Consider the following 21,388-nt stretch of genomic DNA (forward strand, 5'->3'; position numbering starts at 1 on the left):
AACAGCTGTGATCATAGCAAATAACACTGAGTTGGAAATATGTCATTGTTTTTTCAGATGAAACCAGGTCAAAATCCTGGAACTCCTTCCCTAATGGCATTGTAGGTCTATCACCATCAAGTGGACTGCAGCGGTTCACACAACACACAGCTGATTCTCAAGGGCAACTAGGCAATAAGTGCTGATTCAACCAGTGGCACTCACATCCCATGAATGAATAAAGAAAAAATGGAGCATAAAATGTCCCTTTTGCTTTGACAGTGTTATATTATACATGGCTTAGACCCGACAGTTTGGTTGCCAAAATGCTGGAATTGCTTCCACGATTCAGGAACAGGAAATTACCGTGAAAAAGAGAAGTACAAAATAGGCTCTAGCAGGAGTAACAAAGAGGCTTTACAGAGACGAAAGAAAGGATTGCTTTGTTTACAGCCATGACGGGAGCAATTTTGATAATTATTTTCTCATTTTGTTGAAGTAACAGTTTAAAAGATTTAAACATTCATGCAAACACACACCCCAGTACTTTCTGCACTGTAGTCTGTACCAATTGCACGGAAACAAAAGTAGGTTGTATACCTTGGAGACATGCCAGTACCTGCTTTTGTAATCTGAAAACTCAATATGTATAGATTTAAGTAGATAATGATTGTGTACGGGGCAGTGCAATTGACCTGGATGGAAACACTTTTTCAAAAATTCAGTTCCTAAAAGTAGTGTTTCAAATAGTGCTTACTCAAAGTAACCTTCAAAATGATCACTATATTTTATCCTCTGTTTAAAATAATTCACAGTGAGATGGAGGATACAATGCTACATTTAAGTATCATCGAATGTAGGTAATAAATCCAATTCTGAAATTTGGAGGCAGTTTTGTGAATCCCTGTTGTGAGAAAAGAGACTTGTGTTTATGTCTATGGGACATTCGAAATTCATTTTTTCCCTAATGGTGGTGATAATTTTAATTTCCTCCATTTCTATAACCTTTGCATTGCCTGTTATATTTGTTTCAGTGTCCTCCACCATGAAAACTGAAGAAAAATAGTGATTTTGTGTCTTTGCCATCTCTGTGGTCATCAATGTTAATTCCCCATCCTCATCCTCTAAGGAATCAACATTTGCTTTCATTACTGTTTTCCTGCTCATATACTTATAGAAGCTTTTACTGTTCAGTTTTAAAATTTGCACTAGTTTTCTTTAATAATTTCCCTTTGCTCCTTTTGTTACTTTTTTCATTATTCTTTTTGGTCTTTAAAAGTTTTGAATTCCTCCACCCTGCCACCTACTTTTGCAATATTGTATTCCTTAGTTTTTGCCTTATGTTATCTTTAACTTCCTTGCTTGGCCATAGATTGTTTTTTTTTCCCTATTCTTTCTTCCTTTCTGGGATACATTTTAGTTGGGAAGAATAAACTATCTCCTTAAATATCTGCTACGATTCGTCATCTGTCCTACCTTTTAGTCTTTCGTCCTAGGCCACCAGTACCAAATTGGTCCTCATACTATGTAATTGCCTTTGTTTAACACCAGAACTCTAGTGTGGGACTCAAGTTTGTTGTAACTGAATTTGAAATTCCAGCATGCTACGATCATTGTTTCCCAGAGGATCTTTTACTATTTTTGGAACTCAGTAATTGTCAGTAGTTTGGCTGTCTATATGATGTCTTCTGTGAATTGCACTGCAGCAAGTTGCCAAAATTTTGTCAGCAGTGCCTCCCAAACCCGTATCCTCTAAAATAAAAAGAACAGCAGGGGACTCGTAACACCAACATCTGTGCATTCCCGGATGTTGAACACCCCAAACTGATTTGGAAATAGAGTGCCTCTTTTTTATTATCTCTGGGTCAAAACCCTGGAACACTTTTTTTTAATGTAAGGTGTATCTACTTCATAGACTGAAGCACTTCAAGATGGCAGCTCAACATTACTTTCTTTGGGAAATTAGAGATGTGCTAATGACTGACACACGCATCCCATGAATTAATAACAAAAAACCTCAAATTGGACATGTATAAAACTTACTTATTATTTCATTTGGGTATTAGTAGTTTACAACATTATTCACAGAAGTTTCATAGCTCAGAATGAGGCTGTTCGATCTATTGTGTCTGCACCAACTCAATAAATGAGCATCATTACCTAATGCTGAGCTTCTGCATTTTCCTCATGCACATTATTTCTATGCAGATAATTATCCAATGACCTCTTGAATGCTTCAAATGAACCTGCGTCCACCCCATTTCCACACTGTCCGTGCTATGTATGAATGAAAAAGTTTTCCTCACTCAATCCTTGCTTCTTTTGCAGATCATTTTAGACTTGTGTCCTCTTCCTCTTTTTAATCTTAACTATCTTATCCCACCCACTCATGTTTTTTGCAAATCTCAATCAGATCTCCTGTTAACTGCCTTCTTTGCAAGGAGAATGGTCCCAACATCTTTAGTCTATCCTCATCACTGAAGTTCGTCATCCCTGGTACCATTTTTGTAAATTGCTTTCATTCTTTCCAATGCATTCACATACTTCCTATAGTGTTAACAATCACACAGCACCAGGTTATACTCCAACAGGTTTATTTGGAAGCACTAGCTTTCGGAGCGCTGCTTCTTCAACGGGTGGTTGTCCAGTCCAGTCCCAGTCCAACACTGCCACCTCCAAATCATTCCTATTGTGTATGGTTCCCAACACACAATACTCTAGCTGAGACCTAACAAGTATCTTATACAAGTTCAACATTACTTCAAACAAACAAAACAGAAATTCAGATGGAGAAACTCAGCAGGTCTGGCAGCATCTAGAACATAGAACATAGGCAGTACAGGCCCTTCAGCCCTCGATGTTGCGCCAACCTGTGGAACCAATCTGACGCCCATCTAACCTACACTATTCCATTCTCGTCCATATGTCTATCCAATGACGATTTAAATTCTCTTAAATTTGGTGAGTCTATTACTGTTGCATACAGTGTGTGCCATGCTCCAACTACTCTCTAGTAAAGAAACTACCTCTCACATCTGACCTATATCTACCACCCCTCAATTTACAGCTATGTCCCCTCGTGCTAGCCATCACTATCCGAGGAAAAAGGCTCTCAGTGTCCAACCTATCTAACCCTCTGATTATCTTATATGTCTTAATTAAGTCACCTCTCAACCTTCTCTCTAACGAAAACAGCCTCACATCCCTCAGCCTTCCCTCAAAAGACCTTGCCTCCATACTGGGTAACTTCCTCTTAAATCTTCTCTGAACCCTTTCCAATGCTTCCACATCCTCCCTATAATGCAGTGACCAGAATTGTACGCAATACTTCAAATATGGCCCCACCACAGTTTTGTACAGTTGCAGCATGATCTCATGCTTTCAAAACTCAATCCCTCTACCAATAAAAGCTAACACACCGTATGCCTTCTTAATAACGCTTTCAACCTGGGTGGCAACTTTCAAGGATCTATGTACCTGGACACCGAGATCTGTGGAGATAAAGCAGTTACTGTTTCAAGACCAGTGACCCTTCTTCAGAACTGAAAGCATATAGGAAAAGGTGATATTTATGTTGATGCTGGGGGCAGCTCCTGTCATTTTCATCAATACCACTTTTTTCTTGCTGCTTTCATGACTATAGAAAGGTCACTCTACTCAAAACATTAACTGTTTTCTCTCCACCGATGCTGCCAGATCTTCTGCAATAATTTTCACTTTTGTTTGCTTTGTTTCATATCTCCAGCATCTGCAATTCTTCGTTTTATTTCAACATTTACCTCCTTGCTCTTGTTATCTATGCCCCTGTTAATAAAGCTGAGGATACTGTACGATATACTTACTGCTCTATCACTTTTAATGATCTTTGTGCACATACATCCAGGGCCTCTCTGCTCCTGCAACTCTTAGAATTTCAACTCCTTTTTTATTTTCTCTTTCAATATTCTTCCAAGAAATTTTAGATTTGATTAGATTCCCTACAGCATGAAACAGGCCCTTCGGCCCAACAAGTCCACACCGACCCTTCGAAGAGTGACCCTTCCAGACCCATTCCCCTACCCTATATTCACCCTTGACACTATGGGCAATTTAGCAAGGCAGCAGGAAGTGTAGGTGGAATTGAATGGAAGGAAGACTGGTTTTCATGAAAGACTGGACTTGGGCAGAGCAGTTGCCATACCAAGGTGTGATGCATCTGGATAGGACCTTGCTATGGTGCATCAATAAAAATTGGTAAGCGTCATTGTGCTTACTGAGGAAGTAGAGGCATTGGTGTGCTTTCTTGATAGTAGCATCGATGTTGTTATATCCTGCAGTTCTGCGCTATCTTCCTCACAGTTATTCTTTAGTTTTGATTGAGTGACATAATTAGATCCCATAACGTTTATTATTCAGTGAATCCCAAAGAATAAACCACAGTTCCTACTAAAATAAATCCCACATCGTACTTGTGCAACTTGAACTTCCATTAGGGGTTTTGGTTGACCACAGCCCACATGGATTAATGATTTGTATCTGATCTGTAGAGATTTGCACATTCTAAGTACTTGAAAGATGATGTTACAACATTTCTAAAATATAACCCAAGTGTATTTTTAAACAAGTCAGTTTGTGCCAGAAGGTCAATGGGCAGTCTTAACTTGCTTAAACCATTATATGCAATAGACCCATCAAGTATTCAGCTGGAGGAAAAGAAGAGAATCTTTACTATAAAAAGATAAATAGAGTGGGTAGCACTACTTTACATCTGTGGTGTGCAGAACTGTTAGCAACATACTGTCATTTGATGACGTTTTCATCTCTGGAGTACCTTCAGATGGAAGGAGTGTTTTGGTTTTGGCTTTTCTCACAAGAACATGAATGGGGTGTGTACGTGCACTTTATGTGTGAAGAATAAACAGTGATCCTTATCACTGCTCTCTGACTAAGTATAGTGAGAGTTATATTATTTCACTTTTTACAGAATATTTCAATGCACTGAGTATTGAGTGATTATTGAACAAAGCAATGATATTGTTAAAAACCAAGCGTGGAATGTTTCCCTGTACGATCTGGGCCATGGTGGGAAAGTTGGGAAAATTGTGAGAGTGGTCAGTGAGGTGGTTATCGATGTTGAGGATCACATTTTCCAATCAAGTATTCAAATGCAGGAAGAGATTCTCGCTAGTCAGTAGCAAGAGACCTCTTTGTATGCATTAGGTTGCATTAACACTTCATTATCTAATCTTGCTTCATTAGTGTGGATTTTCACAGTCTTCCACTCACTGGATAGAAACTAGACAATGGCCGTTCCCAACATAAATGTTAGAATGGCTACCTGTTGACTCCAAAAACCAAAGACAACATAACCTTGTTAAACAAACAGCATCATCACAGGAAGTTTGGGGGCAGGTCCCCTTGATTACCAGGCAAAGCCTGTGATTCTCTGTGCCAGTTGTGACCTGCATTACCTTCTATCTTCACTTGACTCCTCAGGGCAAGTTGAGATCGACAAATTGTTACATCTATGCCTGACATGAGTGTGGACATGTCCCTACATGTAGGTTCCCCCTTTAAATGACAAGAGGCCACACGAATGTACTGAATTCAAATTCAATAAAAAATTTGGAATTAAAAGAAATTGCGATCACAAAACCATTGTTAATTATTGGAAAACACATCTAGTTCACTAATATCTTTTAACAAAGGAAACTGCTGTGCTTAGCTGGTCTCACCTACATGTGACTTCAGACCCACATCAATTTTGTTGACAGTGAACCTCTGTTTATATTGATAGCCAGTAATGGTCTGCTTGATATAGACAAATTCTGGATCAATGGTGCTGGAAGAGCACAGCAATTCAGGCAGCATCGAGGAGCTTCAGCAAAATTGACGGTTTCGGGCAAAAGCCCTTCATCAGGAATAAAGGCAGAGAGCCTGAAGCGTGGAGAGATAAGCTAGGGGAGGGTGGGGATGGGGCGTTCTGTCCTTGTTACGGTTGGAGGGGTTGGGTCTGAGGGCGGAGGTGCGGGATGTGGACGAGATGCGTTGGAGGGCACCTTTAACCACGTGGGAAGGGAAATTGCGGTCTCTAAAGAAGGAGGCCATCTGGTGTGTTCTGTGGTGGAACTGGTCCTCTTGGGAGCAGATACGGCGGAGGCGGAGGAATTGGGAATACGGGATGACATTTTTGCAAGAGATAGGGGGGAAGAGGTGTAATCCAGGCAGCTGTGGGAGTTGGTGGGTTTGTAAAAAATGTCAGTGTCAAGTTGGTCTTCACTAATGGAGATGGAGAGGTCCAGGAAGGGGAGGGAGGTGTCAGAGATTGTCCTGGTAAATTTAAGGTCAGGGTGGAATGTGTTGGTGAAGTTGATGAATTGCTCAACCTCCTCGCGGGAGCACGAGGTGGCGCCAATGCAGTCATCAATGTAGCGGAGGAAGAGGTGGGGAGTGGTGCCGTAATTACGGAAGATCAACTGTTCTACGGAGCCAACAAAGAGACAGGCATAGCTGGGGCCCATACGTGTGCCCATGGCTACCCCGTTGATATAGACAAAGCATAGTTGACCTCATCCTCACTGATCTACTTGCCACAGATGCATCTATTTATGAAAATATTGTTCAGAGTGACCATCACACAGTACTTTGTGTAGATGGAATCCCATCTTCATATTAAGAATACTATCCACTGTGCTGTGTAATATTATCACTGTAATAAATAGGAATTAGAGAGAAAAGTCTCCACTGGTTGGAGTCATACCTCGAGGAAAAAGGAATGTGGTTATTGAGGAAGGAGATCGATCACCTCAGCTCCAAGACATTTCTATAGGAGTTTCCTTGGGCCAACCATCTTCAGCTGTTTCATCAATGACCATCATAAAGTCAGAAATGGAGATGTTTGTTGATAATTGCCCAATGTTCAGCACTATTCATGGCTATTTTCAGGATTGATTGTTTTTTACTTCAGAGCAAAAATAGTTTCTTTTCCAGACGTCCAATGGCTTCTGCCATATTTTCACATCCCCAAGTTGTTCAGCTGTTGGCAGGTAGGAGCCTTTTATCACTGATAACTGGTCACCATTTCTGTGACCAGTAAGTTCCTTGTTGCCAAATCTCCACTTGTACACAGTGTCCTGGTTCCAGCTTATAAAGCTTCCCCACAGCTTGAGCCATTAGATGTGTAAAGAAGCAAAAGCAAAAATTGCTAGACAAACTCAGCACATCTGACAGCATTTGTAGAGAGAAAACAGAGTTAATGTTTTGAGTCCAGTGACCCTTCTTCAGAAATGAAAGTAGCTAGGAAAAAGTGGTATTTATGTTGATAATGTTGTCAGAAGCTGTCATTCTTTGCTTTAATATAGCTGTGTAAATAACACTTATAATGAGTGTCAGGTAACTTGTTTTTAAAAAAAATGCAGCATTCCTTCTGCAATCCTTGGCTTTTCGACCAGGCCTTTTCCAATATCAGTCTGCAATCAAAAATATGGAAAAATAAGGAAATACAATCTTTATAGGAGGTGGATGGGGTTAATCATCTTAAATGCTTTGGACTGATTGAAAGAGACAAGCAGGAAGTATTTGTCATAGTCATAGAAATTGTAATTTGATAACAATTGTTTTGATACTCTGACATAAGTGGAAACCTAAATGTATTATTTAAAACACGTACTTTCAGGAAAGGTGAGAATGGTTTTGGATGTAGTGGCATGTGTCATGCCTATCTGTCATGCCCACCATATAGTCAGTGAATGTTTAGCTTAATATAGCTCATGAGGCTGCTTTTATGTATAATGGTTTAATTTTAAGTGGATTAGTAGTCAAGCTTTCATTTAAACAAGTTAAGAGTTAGCTTATTACAAGTTTTAACTGAACATTCCTTTAGCATAAAGGATTAAGCTATTCACTGAAATCACAGGTATTAAGACTAAAACCAATACAGATTAGACAAAAGAATATTTATCAGGTGAAAATTCCAGTAAGTTTCTGTTGAGGCATATTATGTGAATTCTTTGTTGCTGAAACAAAGCTGCTAACACTTGAAATTAGATCCAGCAGCTATGCCATAATCATTGGTAGAATTGGTAATATTTTCTTGTGCAAGTAGTTTTCTCAAACCTGCAGATTTTGGGTGTGAGAGATTCCCTGATTCTTGGAGCTCTCCACTGGAAGGTAGCTGTATAGTAATTTTCTTTTGCAGCTTCAACAGTGAGAATGTCTGTTCTAAGTAGTTTTATAATTTTTACAAGCTTGGTGTTGATTAGTTCAGGGCTTGGAGTTGGACTTATCTCTTAACTGTGGTTACCAGCTTTTTAAATGCCAAAGCTGCCAATTAAGAGGTCTTCTTCTTCAATGTCTGTTGAGGCAGGGGGCACTCATTTACTGTGGAAAGCCTGATATTGTGTTTCGCAGGACGAGGTGCATTCTAAAAATTTCCGTTTTGAGGTTTGGTTCTGGGATAATGCAGGAAGTTTGGATGAGGAGCAATTTGTTAGGTGTTTACAGCAGGATTTTTAAAAATACAACGTGGATAGTCCAGCCTTCAAATAGCTGCTCCTAATCCACATTATCCAATTCTTGCCTGATGAAGGGCTTTTGCCCGAAACGTCGATTTTGCTGCTCGTCGGATGCTGCCTGAATTGCTGTGCTCTTCCAGCACCACTGATCCAGAACCTGTTATAGTTGGCCTTACCCTAATTTAACACCTTCATCTGAGGTCCACTCTTGTCCTTATCCATAAGTATCTGAAAACCTGTGAAATTATGCCACCATTCCCAAAATGCTTCCCCACTGCAACTTTGATCACTTTGGCTCATTTCCCAATACAAAGTCCACTATTCATCTTTTGCCATCTTGAGTGCCTCAACTAAATCACGTCCACCACGCTTAGAGACATTCCATTCCAGATCCTAACTACTTGCCATGTGGAAAAGTTTTTTTCTCATATTCCATTTACTTCCTTTGCAAACCCTTTCAAAACTATGCCTCTCGTTCTCAATCCTTTTGTGAGTGGGAACTATAAGTCTACTATGTCCAGACCCCTCAGGATTCTAAAACCTCCTGTCAAATCATACAGAAATACGAAATAGGAACAAAAGTCGATCATTTGGCCCTTGATCCTCCTCTAGTAAGATCATGGCTGAACTATCTGTATTTCAAATTCCATATTCTCATCATTCCTGATAATCTTTCATTCCTTCAACTAAATGTATAAATATTCAATGACCCGCACCTCCGCCTTCTGAGGCAGTGAGTTCCAAAGTCATATAACTGTCTGACAGGAAAATATTTCAATCGCGTGACCCCAATTTTACAGTAATGACGTCCTACTTCTGGACTGAACCACAAAAAGAAACATGTTTTCCACGTTCACCTTGTCAAGACTCTTCAGTCTTATACACTTAATTCAATTACGCCTCACTCTTCTAAATTCCAGTGGAGACAAGCCCATCCCATCCAGTGTTTCCCGCATAACTCATTCACTATTAATCTAGTAAACCTTCTGTGAACCGCCTCCAGTACATTTACAATCTACCTAAATAAGGAAATAAAAACTACACACAGTATTCGGGTATGTGGTCTCATAAATGCTCAGTACATTCTTACTTTAATGTTCAATTCCTCTTGTAATAAATTATAACAACCAATTAGCCAACTTGATTCCCTACTGTACCTGCATAGTAACCTTCGGTGACTAATGTACCAGAACACCTAAATCCTTCTGCACTTTGGAATTCTGAAATCATTCTGTTTAAGTCTGCTTTTCTATTCTTCTTGCCAAAGGGAACAGCTTTACATTTTTTCACGCTGTAAGACATCTGACAGAATTTTGTTCACTCACTTAGCCAATCTATATCCGTGTGTAACTTCCACAGGCCTTTTTCACAGCAGACTCCCTGTCTGTCTTGATATTGTCTGAATTTAGCTACTATGTCTTCAGTCCTCTCATCTAAGTCATTTAGGTAAAATAAAAATGTTGAGGCCCCAGTACAGTTCTCTCCAGCATTCTGTTTCTCACACCCTGCCAATCGGACAAAGATCCATTTGTATATGTTCCCTGTTTTCTTTTAGCTGGCCAATCTTCTATTTACTTTTGCTTTAATTTCTACAATAACCTTTGATGTGACACCTCATCAAATGCCTTCTGGAAAGCTCTCTTTTGGGTCCCCTTTATCCCCAGTGCATTTTACTCCTTCAAAGATTTGTTAGACATGATTTCCGTTTGATGAAACCAGGCTGCCTTTTCCTGATGACCTTGAGTTTTTCTGAGTGTACTCTTATGACACGGGATAAACTCTCCTGCCTAATTTAAAACCAGCAACACAGAAAAGATTTATCCCGTGCAGTAATCTATAAAAATTTGAGTGGTCAAGAACTATTTAAAGTAAAACTTAACAACTTTATTTCTTAAAGTATAACAGAGAATCATTAACGAACAACTATGTACAAGTCCTTCCTCTAATCTATCTGTTACCTTCCCTCTGTAATACTAGTCCGATAAAACTCCCAATTAAGAGTTACAACACAATACTTCTTATCTCAAAACCAGGCAGCTTTTGTTTCTTATATTTGGATCTTCCTGTGTCTTCTTTTCTTCTTAGGGATTCTGCTTCACAGGTTACTGATTGAAAAAGGTACTTTTAAGAGAGTTATTTTTCAGGCAGTCTGCTGGGCCTTCACAGTTCTCCCAACTGTTCAATTTTTCCCCGGTCTTATACCCCAGCACATCGGATTGTGTCATTGGCTTTTAAGATTGTCAATATACTCAATTCAAACTTGATTGGAAATTGGTATTTTTGGGGGGAAATAATTTAAACTGATTGGCCTAATTTGAATATATTTTTGTCGTTTCCAGGCAGCCAGCTACCCCAGTAGTTGAAGCACATGTTACATTGTGTCTTATTGAGAACACTTGGTGCTGTCACTGCTAGCTTTTAACTCTGTTAAAAGGTATAGTTCACCCACATCTTCATAACAGTACAGCTATAATCTTTTCAATATTGCTGTTTTCTGTACTTTGTTTTCTACCTCCCTTTCTCCTTGAATAGAACAGTTATATTTACGATTTTCCAGGCTGATGGAATCTTTCCTGAATTTAGAGACTTTTGGAAAATTAACACCATTGCATCTTCTGCCTAATTAGCAACCTTGGCTGCATACTCCTTTCGGAAGATTTGGTTCCAGACTGATAGTGCCTTACAGTACACACTTGCAAGAGTATTGCTCATTGTGGTTGTTCACTGCGCTATCCATAACATTTCCCTTTACAGAATTTTGAACCTTGAAATGGACAAAGCCTAAAATCACACAACTCTTCAGTTGAGGAGACAAACAGAAGGTTCAAAATAGGGACGTGCTCTTGCTATAGAAGGAGGTGCTCAAGCATGGGGAAGCTTGAGAGGTTTGTCAGGATATCATTAATATCAGAGCTTACTTAATTCAGGTTTGTTACAAATGAGATGTTTTGATTCAAAATGAGTGGGATGGTATGGTGCTCCCTCTGAGCTCTGTGCGCTAACATATCTATTAAAGACTCAGTCTGGAACATGTAAACTCTTATGGACAATGAATAAACAGATCTTCTCAGAGGCTACACTATCACCACTGACAAATTGTTGCTCTATATCACCACTTCGCAACACTTTCTTGTTTTGTCATTAACAAAAGGCGTCTCACACATCTAACTTCAAATGCCAGTTATGTGCTACTCAGAAAATGCAAAGTTACTGAAAAAAGACATCCCAGTGAACCTTTCAGTGCTTTATATGGTGCGGCGTCCTGTCTCAGACCAAGTGATGCTCCCTTGTTTCGGATGAGGTGGATGCAGTCTGCTGAATTTCTGTGCTTGTAGTTTTGATGCATGTAGTGACTGTCCTTGTTGTGGAGGTGCTGTGTGGGTATCACTTGACGTTGCTGCATCTGAATCATTGCAGGAACAATGATCAGTTCAGAGTCAATCACGTAAATTATGCAGACCAGATTGGACAGGGATGGCGGATTTCCTTCCCTGCAGGGTATTTGTGATGTTCTGTCATAATTTGATAGCTTAATGGACTAGCCTTTATTTGTGATGTATTAATCAATTTAAATTCTCCCAGCATGGTCGGATTTGAACTTCTGTTTTTGGATCATTAATTTGGGTTGCTGATTTACTGATCGAGAATTATTGTAACTGTGCTGTAATTCTCTATTGTTTTAAATCATTTCGTACCAAGGTAGGATTAAGTTTTTGCTTCTTGTCTCTCAGATGTTGGCAAATCTGCCTCATCACTTGAGTGACCAGCAATAGCTGCAACTGCTCATGGAAATGACATGCAACATCATCCTGTCTTGCATTTTACAGGCAAGCAAAGGATTTTTTTAAACAAATAACTCAACATTTTCATTGACAAGTTGCAAAATTAATGAAGGCAAAGGGTGGGAGATAAACTATACTCAGGAGGTGGATTTTTAAAACATTTTGTTTGCTTCAGGTTGGAGGAACAGCTCAATATTTTTCTAGAAGATACTGACCCTGAGGCCTCACTTGATGTTGGAGCTGACATGAGGAAGATTCAGCACTGTTTCCAGCGATTGAAGGTCAGTGTGTATGTATTTTACATTACACCCTTTGAATCTAACTCTTAATACTCTTCTTAACTGGGCTGTAACATATGATAATAGGTTTTGAGCATTATTACAAGTTGGCCATTTGCAGTGAGTGACATCAATGTGTGGTAATTAGATTACTTACAGTGTGGAAACAGGCCCTTCGGCCCAACAAGTCCACACCGACCCTCTGAAGAGCAACCCACCCAGACCCATTCCCCTACACCGAAGACTACTGGCAATTTAGCATGGCCAATTCACCTAACCTGCACATTTTTAGACTGTGGAAGGAGGAAACCCACACAGACACAGGGAGAATGTACAAATTCCAGACAGACAGTTGCCTGAGGCGGGAATTGAACCCAGGTCTCTGTGAGGCAGCAGTGCTAACCACTGTGCCACCATGCCGCCTAATACAAAGTAATACCAAATTTTCCTAAATCATTGCTTCTTATATAAGTTTTATTAGGTGTCAATTTTATCAAAAATTTTGTATCCTTTTTTTAATAATCTTTTCTTTTTTACAAAGACCAATGTTTAGTACGGTGCATTGCCACAAGTACTTATATACCTCCTGTACCTTCTGCATGAAACTATTCTTTTCATCTGAAATATGTCAATTCTCTTGAAGGATGGCATCACAGCCAAACCTAATATTGCCTCATGAGACATTCTACACATGCTCACTTTCTAATGAGATTTCTGGAAGGTAGCAAAGAACAGGAACTCAAGTTGTTAACCTCCTCTCCATAGCCCAAGAACACAGAGGCTATCTTTAATATGTTTACCACTGTTCTGGCTAAAGTTACCTATATCAACCCAATGCCCAAAACTGGAACCTTCACAAGATGAATGGCTTGAGCCTACTGAGCCTGATGGGAAAATTTAAGCTCCTGGCTGGAAATCTCAGTGGACACATAGATTCCCTGCTCCAGGAGCCTGGGTTGAGGCTGACTCTAAAGGCCAGACATTAGAATCATAGAATCCCTACAATGTGGAGACAGGCCATTTGGCCCATCAAGTCTACACCAACCCTCTCAAGATCATCCAACCAAACCTATTCCTGTAACCTTGTATTTCTCATGGCCCATCTATCTTACCTACACATCCCTGGGCACTATGGGCAATTTAGAATGGCTAATCCACCTAACCCGCACATCTTTGGACTGTGGGAGGAAACCGGAGCACCCGGAGGAAACCCATTCAGGCACAGGGAGAATGTACAACCTCCACACAGGCAGTTACATGAGACTGGAATCAAACCCAGGTCTCTGGTGCTGTGATACAGCAGTGCTAACCACTGAGCCCCAAGCCCCCCTAATTGGCCAATTATTAATATTCTACTGGCTAGCTACCTGTTTAGACTGTGACTGTCCCTTAGCAGAGATTTGAATTTGCTTTCAATTTCATTCTTTAATACCAGTGAGTGCTGATAGCCTCACTTTCCTTTTTTACAGCAAAATATAGGCTCATGACATGTACGTTTATAAATGGGTTAAAGACACGTGGGAGTAAAACATCTTTGTTGAATTTCACTTCACTTTGACTTCAATGCTGCAAATTACATAAGAACTGTTAGAGCCCTTGCTTTTCATAATGGGTAGAATTAACTCAGTTCTATCACACCCAATCCTGTTATGAAGGTCTGGAAACTGCCCCCATTTTATAGGTATAGTCCATGCATATAATAAAACAGTTATTGCATTGTTATATGAATTGTGGCGATCAGAAGTTTACCAAGGATATGCTGTGATTTCTAACTACCTTTTGGCTCTCTGCAATATTACATGCTGTCAACAGTTTATCAATTGTACCACAGATCACATTTGATTGGGACGATATGTCATGGCACACAAGTAGTGTTCAACCCATGCCAATGTGCAATTTGTAAAATTCTGACAGAGTCAGAAGCTAGTGAAATACCAACATCTCCATGTCTGGAGAATAGAAAAATATGTAAAATAATTTCTCCTTGGAATGCATTGTTAATCTTTAACACATGTGATATCATTAGAATGCTTACGTACCTCTTTTCCTGTGCCAGTGTTTAGTGAGGGACCTGAAACAGTGTAGACCAGATGGTCGGATAGAAAATGGACCCTTGTCCCCAGATCCAAATGGAGATGATATCATTAACACAGAGATGAAATTACGAGAAATTTTGCAGCAACGAGATAATGAAATAAGTATCCTTTTACGTTTATATTCAGTTTCTCAAACTAAAAGTTCAAAAAGACAGGCCACCAAGGAAATCCTGAGGTTGGGGGGGAAGGGTAGCAATAGAAACAAAACTGGACAAATGCTGATATGACCAGACTGACAGGTCCACTTCCACTCTGTAAGGTATCAGGCACAGCTCTGATGATGAGTATGGGACCCCCTAAACCTTCACTCCCCTTTTCCTCCTACCTTTATAATCGACTCAGCCATCTCTTTGGCTGTTTCAAAGCTTCAATAGATGTCTCATCTTCATGATTAGCAGCATGGCTTTAGTGGGCTCAGCTCAAGAGAGCTTGTTGACAGAGTTCTTCAGTATAGTTGCATTAAAAACTCTTAGTTGACTTCCAAATGTACTCATTGACATAACTCAACAGGATTGCTTTATACAGCTGTGCAATGGAATCTCACAAATGCTTGGCTCACTTCCAAACCCAGAAAAGAATTCTGCTAATCAGTAGTTGTTTTTACAGCTGTCAATGGAAATTAGAGTTTGCTTATTTTGACGGGCGTGTGAACAGTTAAGAGGATAATAGTTTTTATGTGGGTTGACAAGTAATGTTTTTTTTATTTTGATGCTTTAGTACAAGTGGACAATAGTTTTTAAGTCAATTTCAAATAATTTTTAATTGAGTGATGAGATTCTCAAAGACTTCCTAACTTTGTTAGAGGGCTCCTGAATTCTATATCCAGTGGATTGGAGTGAGTCACTTGGTGATTGTATGAGAATAGTGGGTTAAGGAGTCCAAGTGGAGGATGAAGGTGGGAGGAAAAGGGGAGTGTGGAAGTGAAAATGAACGGGCCGCATATTTATCTCTAGAACTATGCCTGATATCATTTTAAATGGATGTGGGCCTTTAACCTAGTCACATCAGCATTGGTCCAGTTTTATTTCTGCTGAGTCGAGCATGTCTCTACTTCCTGACCATTAAGACTTGGCAAGCATAACTGGCTAGGAAGAGGTTTTAGAGTTATCCTTCTTGCCTCCATGAGAAAATAAAGCCTCATGACTTCGTGTTTTCTGCAAATATGGTCTGGATATACAAGGACTTACTGCAGTTGTCCATGATCAAGACTGAAGTTACCTTCAAATCAAAAACAGAAGTTACTGGAAAAGCTCAGCAGGTCTGGCAGCATCTGTGAAGAGAAATCAAAGTTAATATTTCGGATCTGGTGACTCTTCCTCAGTTCTGACAGTTTCAGTGTAAGAGATTAACTGGAGAATCTGAGTGAGAGAAGTGGTAGACATGAGTGAAACCAGTCTGGAGAGGGAAGATATACATCCGGGCTGAGGCTTGAAGCCTGCATTTAACTCTGAGTTGGAAAGGCACATGCCAGTCAGCAGCTTGCAATCTGTGCACACTGAGTTTGAGAAGTGAATGAAAAACAGAGGTATCATAGAAAAGTCATAAGTAGATTGTTTGGTGTGTATCTACTGTAAAAGTCAGTTTGCAAATAGCTTGACTATTTAATTACTTTTAGGAAAAGTGTGTAATTAGCTAAATTATAGAAAAATGTTAAAGCTAATGTAATGTTGGCCCTTATTTCAAGGGGTTTGGAATGGAAGAGTTGGGAAGAGTTGCAAGTGTACAATGTGCCATGAGACCACAGCTGGAGTACTGACAGTGTTGTTGGTGTCCTTATTTAAGAAAATACATTATTTCATTGGAGGCAGTTCAGAGATGATCCCTGGTATGGGGGTGATTGTCTTTTGAGCACAGGTTGGGATTCTACTAATTAAAATTTAAAAGAATGAGAGGTGATCTCACTGAAACATATAGGATTCTTAAGGAGTTTGACAAGGCAAATGCTCATATTTCCACTCATGGGAGAGTTTCGGACCAGAGGGCATAGTCTCTGAATAAAGGGATGGCAATTTAAAACTGAGATGAGAGCAATTTCTTCTCTCAAATGGTTGTGTGTCTTTGGAATTTCTTACCCTAGAGAGCTGTGGTGTAGATTTCCTGTGTATGTTTAAGGATAGATTCTTGATCAGTTGGGGATATCAAGGATGACAAGAGAAAAGGCAGGAAAGTGAATGTAAGGAATGTCAGATCAGCTGTAATCCCATTAAATGGCAGAGCAGGCTCACAGGGCCAAAGAGCAGACTTTTGTTCATATTTCTGGTGAACTTATGGTCTTCACGTTACTCTTAATCATCTACCTTACAGGAACAGGAGAAGGAGTTGATTAGTAACGAAGTATTCTACTTTCTAGTCTTCAGTTCATAGTTAATAGCCCAAAAGTAAGTGTAAAGCATGGCAGGTCAGCTCAGCTATGTGGAATGAACATTATTTTTTGTGCTATGTCGAGAGTCATGGATGCTTTACGTGATCTAGATGAATGCATGCTAACTGCAGAAAATTGAGCTACAGGTTTGGAAGATTGGTCTTTGAAGCTGAGAATTATATGGATGGCATATTTTAGAAGGTGGCCACACTGCAGGTTAGAAGCAGAGAGGAATTGGTTGACTGCAGATAGTGTGGAAGTATCAGGCAGGCACTGTAAGTGACCCTTGAGTGTATGTTGCCTTTTTAGTTTGGATACTGGTGGGGGCAATAGTTTATCAGTGGAGTTTAGCAAGAGTCATCTATTCTGTATTGAGCAGTTACAAAGCTCCAGTCAGAACTACAAAACACACAAACTCATTGTTGTCTGCAATCCAGCAAGGAGATTTTATTCTGTAACTGTGTACTCTGTAAAAACTCAAAACCTGTCTGAAGAAGCTGATGAACCTGGCTGATGATTCACTTCTTAAAGGGACACTGTCACTACATAACATACATCAACTATAATATATAACACCATATCTAACTGAACATTTTGATATTGATTTCTGCATTGATGGTATGCCAAATATATTATTTCATCATTTAAAATGAAATTTGGAAGCAGTCTTGATCACACAGGATCATGATCCAAGCATTCAAAAGTGATCACAGCTTGTTAAATTTGTGTATGTGGACATATAAGCATCAAATGCAGCTTCCTCCAGGTGATGATGTAAATAATATTTGCGCAAGAACTTCCCTGACCCGTTACATTCCAATTGGCATTCTGTTATTCCTTCTTACTATTCTTTGGCACCTCTATGCATGTCTGTCAGCGTGACCAATCCTGAGGAAAATGAAGAGCCTTTCAGCCCCTCAAGCCTGTTCCACCATTCAGTGAGAACATGGCTGATCTGTGGCCTAACTCCATATATCTTCCTTTGGCCCATATCCCTTAATAACTTTGCAAAAAAAAAAAACAACTGATCCTGCATCCACTGTCACTTGTGGAAGAAAGCGCCAAACATCTACCATCCTTTGTGTGGAGAAATGCTATTTAGCATCTCTCCTCATTGGTATGACCCTAATTCTCAGACTATATCCCCTAGTTCTACATTCTTCAAAATAGGTGAAAGTAGTTTTTCTTTATCTATCCTGTCTTCTCCTGTTAATATAGAGTCATTGAGGTGTATAGCATGGAAACAGACCCTTCGGTCCAACTCATCCATGCCGACCAGATATCCCAACCCCATCTAGTCCCACCTGCCAGCATCCGGACCATATCCCTCCAAGCCCTTCCTATTCATATACCCATCCAGATGCCTTGTAAATGCTATAATTGTACCAGCTTCCACCACTTCCTCTGGCAGCTCATTCCATACATGCACCACCCTCTGTGTGAAAAAGTTGCTCCTTGGGTCCCTTTTATATCTTTCCTCTCTCACCCTAAACCTATGCCCTCTATTTCTGGACTCCCCCACCCCAGGGAAAAATCTTTGTCCATTTATCTTATGATTTTATAAACCTCTATAAGGTCACCCCTCAGTCTCCGACAATCCAGGGAAAACAACCTCAACCTATTCAGCCTCTCCCTATAGCTCAAGTCCTCCAACCCTGGCAACATCCTTGTCAATCTTTTCAGAACCCTTTTAAGTTTCACAACATCCTTCTGATAGGAAGGAGACGAGAAATTGCACGCAATATTCCAAAAGTGGCCAAAGCAATGTCCTGTACAGCTTCAACGTGACCTCCCAACTACTGTACTCAATGCACTGACCAATAAAAGAAAGAATACCAAACACCTTTTTCACTATCCTATCCACCTACAACTCTACTTTCATGGAACTATGAACTTGCACTCCAAAGTCACTTTATTCAGCAATAGTCCCCAGGACCTTACCATTAAGCGTAATATCTTGAAGACTTCAATCTGATCACCCCTTAACCTTCTAAATTTGAGAAAAAAAACCCACTAATTTGAATAATCCCTCCCTGAAGTCAAAGTATTGTTCTTGTAAACCTATATTGTACTCCCTCCAAGGACAATACATCTTTCCCAAGATCTATATGCACAGTTTGCCCATTCCCACAGTCTACCAATATCCCTTTGTAATTTTATGTACATTGTCTACAATGTCACCTAACTTCATGTCATCAGCAAATTTGAATATGTGACTTTCTGTGCCATTATCGAAGTTGTTAATAAATAATGTGAATAATATTGGCCCTAACACAGATAATCTTTGGACAGTACTAGTCACATTCTCCCAATTTCAGTACCCACCATTTCTGTTAGCTGCCACCAAGCCAATTTCCCAGTCATGTCAGTAATTTGAACGGTGATCAGCATAACTTCTGATTCTAGCTGGTCATTCTCCATTCAGTAGTGCGGAGGAGATGGGGTCATGAAAAACGGAAGGCTTGAGAGGAGGGGGTTAGCAGTGAAAATGGTGCTCAGGTGAGGAGGAAGGAAAGGAGAGTGTGGGGGGAGGGTAGGGGAAGGAGTGGAGGCAGAGATAAAATGGGAGCAAAGAGGGAGAGAAAAAGGGAAAGTGAGAGGAGATTAAAGGGTAAAGCGAGGAGAAAGGGGTTGATAAACAGGCAACAGTTGGGGATGAGAGCAGACAGTGGAGGAGGAAAGTGGCTGGAGATTGGAATAAGAAGGAGGAGGAATGGTGGAGGATGGGAAGGTGGGAAGCATGGAGAGGAAATGGAGGACCAGTGGGAAAGGAAGCAGAGTAGGCAGGAAGAGAGGAGAGGTGAAAAGGGGAAGGAGTGTAATATATGAAAAAAACAAACTACATTAAATTAAAACTAATCATAATAATTATAACTATTGTAACTAATACCTGTAATGATCCCTGTATCATTTGGCAATGTTAAACTAACAAACACTTGGTGCTGGGATTTAGAAGGCTGAGAAATTGCTGGCAACTTTTATTTAAGTTTAATTGCTGGTCGTTTGATTTCCAGTGACTTCAGCTGAATGCTGCTGAGCACTTTAAAGAAAAATAAATGTTTGCGATTGATATGTTTGGAGTGCTGTGCACTTTCATTTCAGGATCATAGTTTTTAAAAGATCACCATTCAATATCAAATAATGACTGATTGAACACTTTGCAGTGCAGTTTGAACACATTAGAATGCATCATCCTGAATGACTATAATCAGGTGTTGTGCAGTATACATTTAGGGATGTTCAAGGTACCATGAGTGGCTCAGTGCATAGTGGAAGGCCAGCAGTGAAAGAAGATATGATAATTGGAACAGGTAATCGTTTCTATTGCAGACTCGACTCGCTGCTCCTTGGATGCTGCCTGAACTGCTGTGCTCTTCCAGCACCACTAATCCAGAATCTGGTTTCCAGTATCCGCAGTCATTGTTTTTACCTCCAGGATGCTATGTTGCTTCTCTGTTGTCAGGGTCAATGATGTCACTGAGCAACTGCAGGGCATTCTTTTGGGGTCAGGGTGACCATCCATAGATGGTCCACATTGGCACCAGTGACATTGATAGAAAAAAAGAGATGTAGTTCTGAAAAAAATTTAGAAAGTCAGGAAAGAGATAAGAAAGACTGGACTTTGAAGGTCACATACTAGTAAAAGAGGATTGTTTGAATGAACAAGTGGCCTGAGAAATGCTGTAGGTAGGAGAGCTTTAGACATTTCGGGTATTGGGGTTGGTTCTGGGGCAAGTGAGACTTTTATGAGGAACGTGGGTTTCACCGTAGCAGGACTGGGACTAAATCTCTTGAGGGAAGATCTGTCTCAACTCTTGGAGAAGATTCAAACTAACTTGTCAGAGGAATGGAAACCAAGAGGGAATTCAGACTGAATAAAAAGAAGATATTCATGGAATTAGGAAAGGCAGCAGAAATGATTGTCAGTATCAAGTACACAGAATAATATTAAAAAGACTGAATTAAAGACACTCCATCTGAATTCCCTTTTGCAACAATTAGACAATAGATAGACAATAGGTGCAGGAGTAGGCCTTTCTGCCCTTCAAGCCTGTACCACTATTCAATATGATCATGGCTGATCATCCTTAATCAGTATCTTGTTCCTGCCTTATCTCCATAACCCTTGATTCCACTATCCTTGAGAGCTCTATCCAACTCTTTCTTAAATGAATCCAGAGACTGGGCCTCCACTGCCCTCTGGGGAAGAGCATTCCACACAGCCACCACTCTCTGGGTGAACAAGTTTCTCCTCATCTCTGTCCTAAATGGCCTACCCCGTATTTCTAAGCTGTGTCCTCTGCTTCGGGACTCACCCATCAGCGGAAACATGTTTCCTGCCTCCAGAGTGTCCAATCCTTTAATAATCTTATACATCTCAATCAGATCCCCTCTCAGT

The 21,388-nt window shown here is 40.1% G+C and overlaps 1 protein-coding gene across 2 annotated transcripts in view; it reads left to right on the forward strand.

The window, feature by feature from the left end:
* The window catches only part of kif6 (kinesin family member 6), a 565,092-nt gene that overhangs the window by 243,697 nt on the left and 300,007 nt on the right, over positions 1-21,388 (forward strand). For both annotated transcript variants that reach the window (XM_043687249.1, XM_043687250.1), the window contains exons 11-12: positions 12,429-12,534; positions 14,588-14,729. In XM_043687249.1, the coding sequence (XP_043543184.1) occupies positions 12,429-12,534; positions 14,588-14,729 (248 nt within the window). The remainder of the gene's footprint in view (positions 1-12,428; positions 12,535-14,587; positions 14,730-21,388) is intronic.

Source organism: Chiloscyllium plagiosum, chromosome 3 (assembly GCF_004010195.1).
Source record: "Chiloscyllium plagiosum isolate BGI_BamShark_2017 chromosome 3, ASM401019v2, whole genome shotgun sequence".
NCBI classification, from domain to species: Eukaryota; Metazoa; Chordata; class Chondrichthyes; order Orectolobiformes; family Hemiscylliidae; genus Chiloscyllium; species Chiloscyllium plagiosum.